The sequence below is a fragment of the Strigops habroptila genome, chromosome Z, assembly GCF_004027225.2.
Source record: "Strigops habroptila isolate Jane chromosome Z, bStrHab1.2.pri, whole genome shotgun sequence".
In the NCBI taxonomy this organism is placed as follows: domain Eukaryota; kingdom Metazoa; phylum Chordata; class Aves; order Psittaciformes; family Psittacidae; genus Strigops; species Strigops habroptila.
Genome location: NC_044302.2, coordinates 87,015,070 through 87,025,321, shown reverse-complemented (window position 1 = coordinate 87,025,321; position 10,252 = coordinate 87,015,070). Strand labels below are relative to the sequence as shown.

General features: G+C 48.5%; 1 protein-coding gene across 1 annotated transcript; it reads right to left on the bottom strand.

Moving 5' to 3' along the window:
• Window positions 1-2,254: 2,254 nt before the first annotated feature.
• On the bottom strand, window positions 2,255-6,884 carry LOC115601208. Its single transcript, XM_030470885.1, has 2 exons — window positions 4,708-6,884; window positions 2,255-2,577 (listed from the first exon to the last, which is right to left on the bottom strand). The coding sequence occupies exon 1, from the start codon at window positions 6,798-6,800 to the stop codon at window positions 5,313-5,315; it is 1,488 nt and encodes a 495-aa protein (XP_030326745.1). The 5' UTR covers window positions 6,801-6,884; the 3' UTR covers window positions 2,255-2,577; window positions 4,708-5,312.
• Between the last annotated feature and the right edge of the window lie 3,368 nt (window positions 6,885-10,252).

Here is a 10,252-nt window from a genome sequence, read left to right as displayed (position 1 = left end):
CTCGATCTGGGAGGCCTGGTCTACTGGACGCTAGTGGAGCTGGTCTGACAAGGGGAAGAGCTGCTTTGGTAGGAGGATTGCCAGGCTGATGGAGGCAGCTTTAAACTAGATGTCGTGGGGGACGGAGGCATCGATCCATCCCAACACTCCCGATCAGTTGCCAGCACCTGTAATAAGTGCTTGGAGCGATGCAGAGATATTCCAGCTGCTCCAGCCAATGAGTTGGCTTCATTTGGAGCTCGGCTCAGATGCCTCTATACAAACACCCGTAGTATGGGGAATAAACAAGGGGAACTAGAGATGAGTGCACGTCTACAGGGTTATGATATCATTGGCATCACAGAAACATGGTGCGATGGCTCCTGTGACTGGAGTGTTGGAATGGAAGGTTACAGGCTCTTTAGAAAAGACAGGCCAGGCAGACAGGGAGGGGGAGTTGCTATTCATGTCAGTGATGGGTGGGAGAGTATGGAACTCTGTCTGGGGACGGGTGATGAGTCAACAGAGTGTTTGTGGGTCAGGATCAAAGGGAGAACAGTGATGGGGGACATTACTGTGGGTTCTGTTACAGACCACCTGATCAGGAGGACTCTGTGGACAAAGCATTTTATAGACAGATAGGAGCAGCCTCATGCTCGCAGGCCCTTGTCCTCATGGGGGACTTCAACCATCCTGATATCTGTGGAAGGACGGTACGGCCTGGCACAAGCAATCCAGGAGGTTCCTCAGTTGTGTGGAAGACAACTTCCTCTTGCAAGTAATAGAGGAGCCGACAAGGAGAGGTGCCATGCTTGACCTCATGCTCACCAACAGGGAGGGGCTGGTTGGGAATGTGGCACTCCAGGGAAGCCTTGGCTGTAGCAATCATGAGACGATCGAGTTTGAGATCCTCAGGACAGTGAGAAGAGCATGCAGCAAACTCACTGCCCTGGGCTTCAAGAAAGCAGACTTTGGCCTCTTCAGGAACCTCCTTAGTAAGGTTCCGTGGGATAAAGCCCTAGATGGCAGAGGGCCTAAGACTGCTGGTTGATATTCAAGGGTCACCTGCTACAAGCTCAGGAGTGTTGCATCGTGACTAGAAGGAAATGCAGCAGGAGGGCCAGGAGACCTCCATGAATGGATAAGGAGCTGCTGAGGAAACTTAGAGGGAAAAAAGAAGCTTGTAAAAGGCAGAAGCGAGGGAAGCTGGGAAGAATACACGGATATTGTCCGGGAAGCTAGGGACTGGGTCAGGAAAGCTAAGGCCCAGTGAGAATTAAATCTGTCAAGGGATGTGAAAGATAACAGGAAGGGCTTCTATAGGTATGTAGCAAACAAGAGACAGGCTAGGGACAACGTGGGCCCTCTCCAGAAGCTATCAGGAGAACTAGCTACTGTGGATTTGGAGAAGGCTGAGGCTCTTAATGACTTCTTTGCCTCAGTCTTCACTGGCAAATGCTCTGACCACACCACCCAAGTCTTGGAAGGCAGATGCAGGGACTGTGAGAACAAAGACCTTAGGCCCACTGTAGGAGAGGATCAGGTTCAAACCTGAATGTGCACAAGTCCATGGGTCCTGATGAAATCCGTCCGTGGGTCCTGAAGGAGCTGGTGAATTGTTGCTGCGTTGCTTCAGCCAAGACTTGCAGAACTAAGCCAACCCCTGGCTTAGAGCTAGAAGATCACAGACACCAATATGGAGGATGACCAAATAGCGTTTTATTAAACAACAGCAGGTGCTTTATACCTTTCGGCCACACGGAAGTACCTGTGCTGACCCAATCAGAAGGGCAGGTTAACAATTTTTACCTTTTATGGTATTGTCCAGCCTAGCCCCACAATTCCCCTCTTCATGCTATGGGGCTTGTGAGAGTACCTAGGGAGGGGCTCTCTCTTTCCGTACATCGCGATATCTTCCGGCCGCCATACCTTAACTACCTACATATCCCCCCTCCCTATGCACCAATAAGGTGATTAAGATAAAACAATCCTAAAAATACGTGTCATAAAACTTGTGTGCAAACCTAGCAAATGTGTGCTGTTTCTACATTATTTCTTATAAAAATTCTAAAAATATACATTATAAGTTTAGATAGAAAATATAAGGCACGCCAAACAGGATAACTGGAGAACAACTGAGAGTAATGGTGTATAACTAGGGATAGCTAAAGGGAGTTTTAAACGAAAACAGTCTTAGACCAATCGCTAAAATGCCATTAATCTAATGCTAACACTCTCTAATTGACTCTTAACAAATGAAACGAGCTTGACAGGGTCCCAAAATCACTGCTATTACAATCGTTGTGATTGGTCCCATTAGGTAGATATCAGGGTGGTCAGCCATGGTGAATGGTTGAACCATGACGTAAACCAACTTTGCTGTGCCTCTCGTTCCCTCCTTCGTTTTTTCCAGACCTTTCTGCAATTCGGTCATAGTGTCTTTTACTATTCTGGTGTGGTCTGCATATACACAACACTCTTCCTCTAGTGCAGCACACACTCCCCCTTGCTGTAGAAGCATCAGGTCTGATCCTCTTCCTTGTCATCTTCATTCGTCACTGAGATGTACCGGTTGCGAGGGCGTCCGACAATCCAGTCCTGCGGACAAGAACTCACAATTTTCATTAGTTTTATTCTGATCCTCCTTTAATTCCGCCTTAATACATCTGCTAGGTACCCATCTCAGCAATCCCTCCTTTTCTACTGCTGCATACCCTCTTCCAATTGTACGCAGCCTCCACCCGGATTCCCACTGTAGTTCCCCTGGAAATTTAACTCGCACCTGGGGAAAGGTAGCTACTTGTTGTTTTAAATACTGTTTTTCTATTGGCGAATACTGTTCGTGTCCTCTAATATAGTGATTTAAAGCTAACAGGGCTCGATTTAAGATATTATTTTGTTGATCTGTCGGTATTTTTCCCGAATACCCTTCTTCTTCTCCAAGGATCTTAATTTTTTCCTTGAGCGCACGATGACCGCGCTCCACAATCCCCTGGCCCTGACAGTTGTATGGGATCCCGTGTTTTAATTCAATGTCCCACTTCTTGCACCAATCTTCAACTAATGTGCTTCTAAAACAAGGCCCATTATCTGTTTTAATCGTTTTTGGGGTTCCCAGCCAGGCCATGACGGTGACCCAGTGTTGTATGACTGTCTTTCCCGTCTGCTTGATGTGTGGTGTGGCCATTATTGCACCGCTATAAGTATCAACTGTAACCGCAAGGTGTTTCCTAGGGGCCATGAGTGAACATTCCGTAAAGTCTGTCTGCCATAACTCTCGTGCTTGCAGCCCTCTAGGATTCACTCCAGCCTCCCATAATGGGGAATGCTGGCAATAGGGACAAGTAGCGACAACTTCCCGAGCTTCTCTAATAGGAATATTACATTCTTTTGCCAATGCTTTTGCACCAATATGTAGCTTCCGGTGTAGTTCACTAGCCTGTTGTAACGTCCACAACCTTTTTGCAGCAGAATCTGCTTTTGTGTTACCTTCCACCAGTGGACCAGGGCAATTTTGGTGGCTATTGATGTGAATCACTGTGACTGTACCAGTTCGCTTTCCTAATGCTTCTTGTAATGCATTTGAAATGTCCCCGTTAGCGTATCCTCCTCTCTTCATTGATTGAACCAATTTGTACACGTACATAGAGTCTGTACAGACATTAATATGTTTTTCAGGAGTTTGTTCAAGCGCTAGACACATAGCTTTTGCCTCTAGCCATTGAACACTCTTCCCTGCTTCTACCCAGATTAGTTTTTCCCATTTATTGGCTTCCTTCCAGACCACCACTGCTGTGTCTGTGACAGAGGATGCATCGGTAAAATATGTCAGCCCAGGCTGGGGATTATCAAGCACTCTCAACTGCAGTGAGGGCTGTAATGCATCCATGTATCTTTTCCAGAGCTCTACCTTTCCTGTCTCAACCTTCCCATGGTATGTACTTAGAGATAATTGCAGCTCTACTTCGTTCTCCATCAGTTCTGTCACCTGTTTTTTAGTCCAGGGCAGCCAGATGACATCTGGTTCCTTGCCAAATGTTTTTCTGCTTGATTTTCTTAAAGATTCCATTACCAAAACTGCAACCTTGCTCCACCTCACAAAGCTGTCATTTCCCTTTGAAGAGTATGCCCACAACAGGGGACACAATTCCTTCTTTCTGTCTTGCCCTAGCATTCCAAAACAGCCTCCTTTGGTAAAGGCCCAGGCTAAAATGATGTCCTTGCCTGGTTGTATGCGAATAAGGGCAAATTTCTCTGTTCTGCGTTGGATTTCTACCAACGCCTTTCGCGCCTCCTCTGTAAGAGTGCGTGGTTCCCAAATTTGATTACCCTTTAGCAGGTCATAAAAAGGTTCCATTAGGTCATTGGGGATCGGAACAAAAGTTCTCAACCATTGAATGGCCCCCACTAGCCTTTGAACATCGTTAAGTGTCTTAATTTCTGGATTTATTTGGATAGGTTGGGCAGTGACCTGCTCTCCCCTAATTTCTGTTCCCAAGTATTTGAGTGTACTACCCTTTTGAATCTTCTCCTCTGCTATGTTTAACCCGAATTGCTGTAAATTGGTCTGCACCTGTTGGAACAAGGAATCCAGGACGGCTCTGTCCTCTGCAGCCATCAGGATATCATCCATGTAATGCAAAACCTTTGTTGAACTCCACTTTTCCCTGATACCCTCCAGCGCCTTAGCCACGTAACGCTGGCACATTGTGGGTGAGTTTTTCATACCTTGTGGCAGGACTGTCCATTGCCAGCGTGTTGCTGGCTCCTCCAAATTGATTGCAGGTAGGGTAAAGGCAAACCTTTTCCGGTCTTCCAGGGCAAGAGGGATGCTGAAAAAACAATCTCGAATATCAATTATTATGATATACCAATCCTGTGGGATAGCAGAAACAAGCGGCAGACCAGTTTGCAAAGGTCCCATCGCTTCCATCTGCGCATTCACAGCTCTCAGGTCATGGAGTAATCTCCATTTGTTTTTGTTTTTCTTTCGAATTACGAATATCGGGGTGTTCCATGGACTAGTAGAAGGCTCAAGATGACCACTTTGAGCTTCTACCTTCACAATTTCCTTGGCTGCTTGTAATTTTTCTTGAGTGAGGGGCCACTGTTCCACCCAAACCGGATCATTCGTCAGCCAAGTAATTCTATCTTGTTGTGGGTCAGGTTGAGCAGTGGCCCCCCCTAAAAATCCTTCATAGTAATTCCCATTTGACGGAGTGCATCTCGGCCTAACAGGGCTTGTTCTATCCTAGCAATAACAGGAGTCACTGTGGCAACCAACTGTTTTCCCTGCTCTTCATCATCTATTATAAACATCATTGGCTGCGAGCTTACAAGAATGTTAGTATCCCCTCCCGCCCCGGTGACCTATCAAAAGTGGACTGTCGGAGGGGATGGGTGGGATCTGTCGTTGCAGCTTGTATGCGGCCTTGCAGTTCGAGATACCATGCCTCCTTCAAAAGAAGGAATAGCAGTCCAGTTAGTACCGCCCTTGCCAGCTGCCTAGCGTCGGCAGGGGCTAGTGGCTGGACGTGGGCGGAGTCGAGCAGCATAGGTGTGGTTTCGCTCGACAAACCTTCCTCTTTTATTGCCTTGTGAAGGGCCTGAACCAACTTAGCGTCTAGGGGCGTCCACATAGCTCCTCCTTGTGGCCCAACCTGAACAGGGAACGCCTGTGGAGGCGCGGCCGCAGGTACAGCTTCTAGGGTTACGCCACTTAGCACACAGTCTTTCGCAATCAAGTTCCAATTTGGCTGCGCCACAGGGGGCGGGGTTTCGCCCAGCCGCTCCAAGGCGCGTCCCCGCATCCCCGCCTGCGCCTCCAGCACATCCATCGCCCTGCCAAGTTCCTCCACAAGGTCCCCCGGTGTCCCACGCCCCTCCTCCCCGGCACCCGAGCCCCGAGGGGGTCCAGCGCCACTCGCCGCAGCCTCCTCATTTTCTGACTCAGAATCAGAACGCAATTCACATCCACCTCCCCGCCATTCCCGCCATGCCGTTTGTTCCTTCGGGGTACTGCGTTCCTTCTTCTGTGCCCCAAAGGACCCTGCGTCACCGCCACCCACACGTTTCAATCCCAGGTCTAATAATTCCTCGTCGTCTAGATGCCTCAGTATCATGCCTGGGAGCGCATCTAGGGGGTCCACATTCTGATTTTTTGATTCACCCGGCCCAGACTCGCCGCCCCTGATTGCAGCGTCCCCTTTAAGACATTGCTTGTTAGGAAGGGCTGCAGACTTGCTGCCCTTGACTGCAGCATCCCCCTTAAGACATTCCTCGTTATAATGAGCTACAGTATCTTTTAACTCCCCCCACGGATATGCCGGTGGTGCGGGGGGCTCCTTTCGCGCAGCCCCTCCTTGCGCACCGGTTGCAGAGGGCTCCTCTTCAGACTCAGTAACAAGAAATGCCTGCGGCTCAGGCAGCTGCTCTATAGATTTATCCTCCACCTCGTCCTCCCCACCATCACCAGGCTCGCCAGTCTGCACTGCCGCTGTTGTAGTGGGAGGTGCAGTTTCAAGCGCGGCTCCCTGTAAGTATAACTGCGCCGTCCCCCACGCCTCCCGATCTTGCCGAGCCCATTGCAATAAGGCCAATAACTTTCCCAGAGTGATGAGAAGATCTGGCTTTCCCGCCAGTGCCTGCTCAATCAGTGTCTGTTTAAGTTGTGGCCAATTTTTGGAATTAAATATCTGAGCAGGGTGACCAAGCACCCCACTGTGAATCAAAGATTCCAGGCACGCCTTAATGCTGCCAGATTTGATACAAATCTTGAAATCCTTTGCCAACGTTTTCAGTACCTTAACCGTCACATCCATGCTCGCGAGCTACACCTCTGCCCTCCGAACGAATCACGTCGGGCTCACCACTTGTTGCTGCGTTGCTTCAGCCAAGACTTGCAGAACTAAGCCAACCCCTGGCTTAGAGCTAGAAGATCACAGACACCAATATGGAGGATGACCAAATAGCGTTTTATTAAACAACAGCAGGTGCTTTATACCTTTCGGCCACACGGAAGTACCTGTGCTGACCCAATCAGAAGGGCAGGTTAACAATTTTTACCTTTTATGGTATTGTCCAGCCTAGCCCCACAATTCCCCTCTTCATGCTATGGGGCTTGTGAGAGTACCTAGGGAGGGGCTCTCTCTTTCCGTACATCGCGATATCTTCCGGCCGCCATACCTTAACTACCTACAGTGAATGAAGTTGCTAAGCCACTGTCCATCATATTTGAAAACTCATGGCAGTCAGGGGAAGTTCCCAATGACTGGAAAAAGGGTAATATAACCCTCATTTTCAAGAAGGGGAAAATGGAAGACCCAGAGAACTACAGACCAGTCAGCCTCACCTCTGTGCCTGGCAAAATCTTGGAGCAGTTTCTCCTGGAAAGCATGCTAAGGCACATGAAAAACAACGAGGTGGTTGGTGACAGCCAGCATGGCTTCACTAAGGGGAAATCCTGCCTGACCAATTTGATGGCCTTCTGTGGTGGGGCTACAGAACTGATGGACAGGGGCAGAGCAGTTGACGTCATCTACCTGGACTTGTGCAAAGCGTTCGGTACTGTCCCGCACGACATCCTTGTCTCTACATTGGAGAGACATCGATTTGATGGATGGACCACTTGGTCGGTAAAGAACTGGCTGGATAGCTGCACACAAAGAGTTGTGGTCAATGGCTCAATGTCCGGTTGGAAAACAGTAACAAATGGTGTCCCTCAGGGATTGGTGTTGGGACTGATCCTGTTCAACATCTTTGTTGGCAACATGGACAGTGGGATTGATGTGCCCTCAGCAAGTTTGCCAACGACACCAAGCTGTGTGGTTTAGTTGATACGCTGGAGGGAAGGGATGCCATCCAGAGGGACCTTGACACGCTTGTGAGGTGGGCCAATGCCAACCTTATAAAGTTCAACCAAGCCAAGTGCAAGGTCCTACACCTGGGTCAGGGCAATCCCAGGCACAGCTACAGGTTGGGCGGAGAAGAGATTCAGAGCAGCCCTGCGGAGAAGGACTTGGGGGTGTTGGTTGATGAGAAACTGAACATGAGCCTGCTCCAGTGTGTGCCTGCAGCCCAGAAACGGACTGTATCCTGGGCTGCACCAAAAGAAGCGTGACCAGAGGTTGGAGGAGGTGATCCTGTCCCTCTGCTCTGCCCTAGCGAGACCTTGCTTGGAGTATTGTGTACAGTTCTGGTGTCCTCAACATAAAAAGGACATGGAGCTGTTGGTGCAAATCTGGAGGAGGCCACAAGGATGATGAGAGAGCTGAAGCACCTCCCATGTGAAGACAGGCTGAGAAAGCTGGGGCTGTTCAGCCTGGAGAAGAGAAGGCTGCGTGGAGACCTCATAGCAGTCTTCCTGTATCTGAAGGGGGCCTACAAGGGTGCTGGGGAGGGACTCTTCATTAGGGACTGTAGTGATAGGACAAGGGGTAATGGGTTCAAACTTAAACAGGGGAAGCTTAGGTTAGATAAAAGGAAGAAGTTCTTTACAGTGAGGGTGGTGAGGCACTGGAATGGGTTGCCCCAAGAAGTGGTAAATGCTCCATCCCTGGCAGTGTTCAAGGCCAGGCTGGATGGACTCTTGGGTGACATGGTTTAGTGGGAGGTCTCCCTGCCCATGGCAGGGGGGTCAGAACTAGATAATCTTAAGGTCTTTTCCAACCCTAACTATTCTATGATTCTATGACTTGTATGTTCATGTTCCTCAGGGAGTCTTGACCCTTATTTTCTGTTACAGTGCGAGGGACTTTGCTCCCCTTGTCTCTGCCTTGCGGTCCATCCACTCAAGATGTGTGGGAGGAGAGGTTGCCAGTAAAGACTGAGGCAAAAGCATTGTAGAGTTTCTCAGCCTTCTCCTCATCTGTTGTTAGCAGTTTGCCAGCCATGTTTATTGGGCAGGTGGTACACTTTCCTTGACCTTCCTGTTCTGGCTCACATGCCTTCTTGTTACTCGTTGATATTCAGCCTCAGGAGTTTGCTGTTATGCTATGTATCTAAAAAACTTAGATGCCTAAGTCACTTAATAAGTTTTGTCCTTGAAAAACTATCCATGTTGGTAGAAAAATAGGTAAATCACTTTTCGCATCCACTTGCTGCACTCTATTAGTTGCTGTTAAGAGACCACAGATTTGGGCTTCTTTCATACCTAAAAAGAAATTTCCTCAAAAATTAAGAAAATTACTAACAGCCTTTTACCAGCCAAATTAGAAGATAAAAATGATACCTAAAAAGAGTTTCCAATCAATTTCCCAACATACTCCCCTCCCTCTCGCTACCACGTTTTTTGCAGAGCTGGAATGAATCAGCAGCCGACACCTCTGCCTTAGGGCATCCCTGGAGTGCGGCATTGTCCTCAGACCGGTTTGTCACTGCCACCTGCTGTCCTCGAGAGGGTGCGGTAGCTTCTATGACTGCGGCTCAAGGCTTGCGCTAGGCGCTGCGAAAGTCTTGAAGCATCATCAGTCACCACCTCCTCTGAGTTACCCAGTGCTCCGCGTCTCCGCAAGCACCGGGCGAAGCGCTGGGAAGTGATCTCCCTGGTCACTTTGCGCCTTCACTCACACTTCCGAGTGATTTAATCAATACTACCAGCCCATGCAGGCCTGTGTCGGCTGAAAACATAGACAAATTTGAGGCTTATTAGGTTTCACGAGTGGGTAGGAGAGTTGCAATGCTGCCCTTGCATCTGGAAGATAAGGTAGAGTTAAGACAGCCTTGCTTCCTAGCCTGACTGAGGTATTGCTTTGGGGTCCCTTCAACATGCTCACTGAGTGACTTGACGCAAGAAGGATTTTCCTTGCCCTGGTTCACTGTCTTGCTCCAAAACCATGTAAAAGGAGCTAATGTTTGCCATGTGGAAATTAAATACCTTTTCAAATCCACCTGTTTTTCCTTTTCCATCTGATACCACCATCTAGGGGTCCAAGTCTGGGTGTTAAATATGATTGCTTCGAACTGCATACTTGTTACATCAAATGAAAACAATCCTTCACATTGCTATAAACTGATTGTAAGCCTACAAGATCTTTCTGGTGCACCTTGAAGAGGAGGTCTTGTCCCTGCATTGCCCCTGCTACTGGGGGAGTTTGAGACAAGGAACAGCACCTGCTACAGAGTTTCCTTGGTTTCATTATAAAACAATTGTAAGGACAGCTACAAAAATGCCCTTCAAAGAAAGAATGAAGGAGCAAATAAGTGTGAAGAGCTATGTAGGGTCTGGTATTTCCAGCACAGTGGCAACCAGTTGTATGAGTGGGTGAGTTTTGGA

Bases quoted from the DNA above. Each gene is read 5' to 3' on its own strand.
- LOC115601208 (XM_030470885.1), bottom strand. From the start codon at position 6,800: ATGGATGTGACGGTTAAGGTACTGAAAACGTTGGCAAAGGATTTCAAG.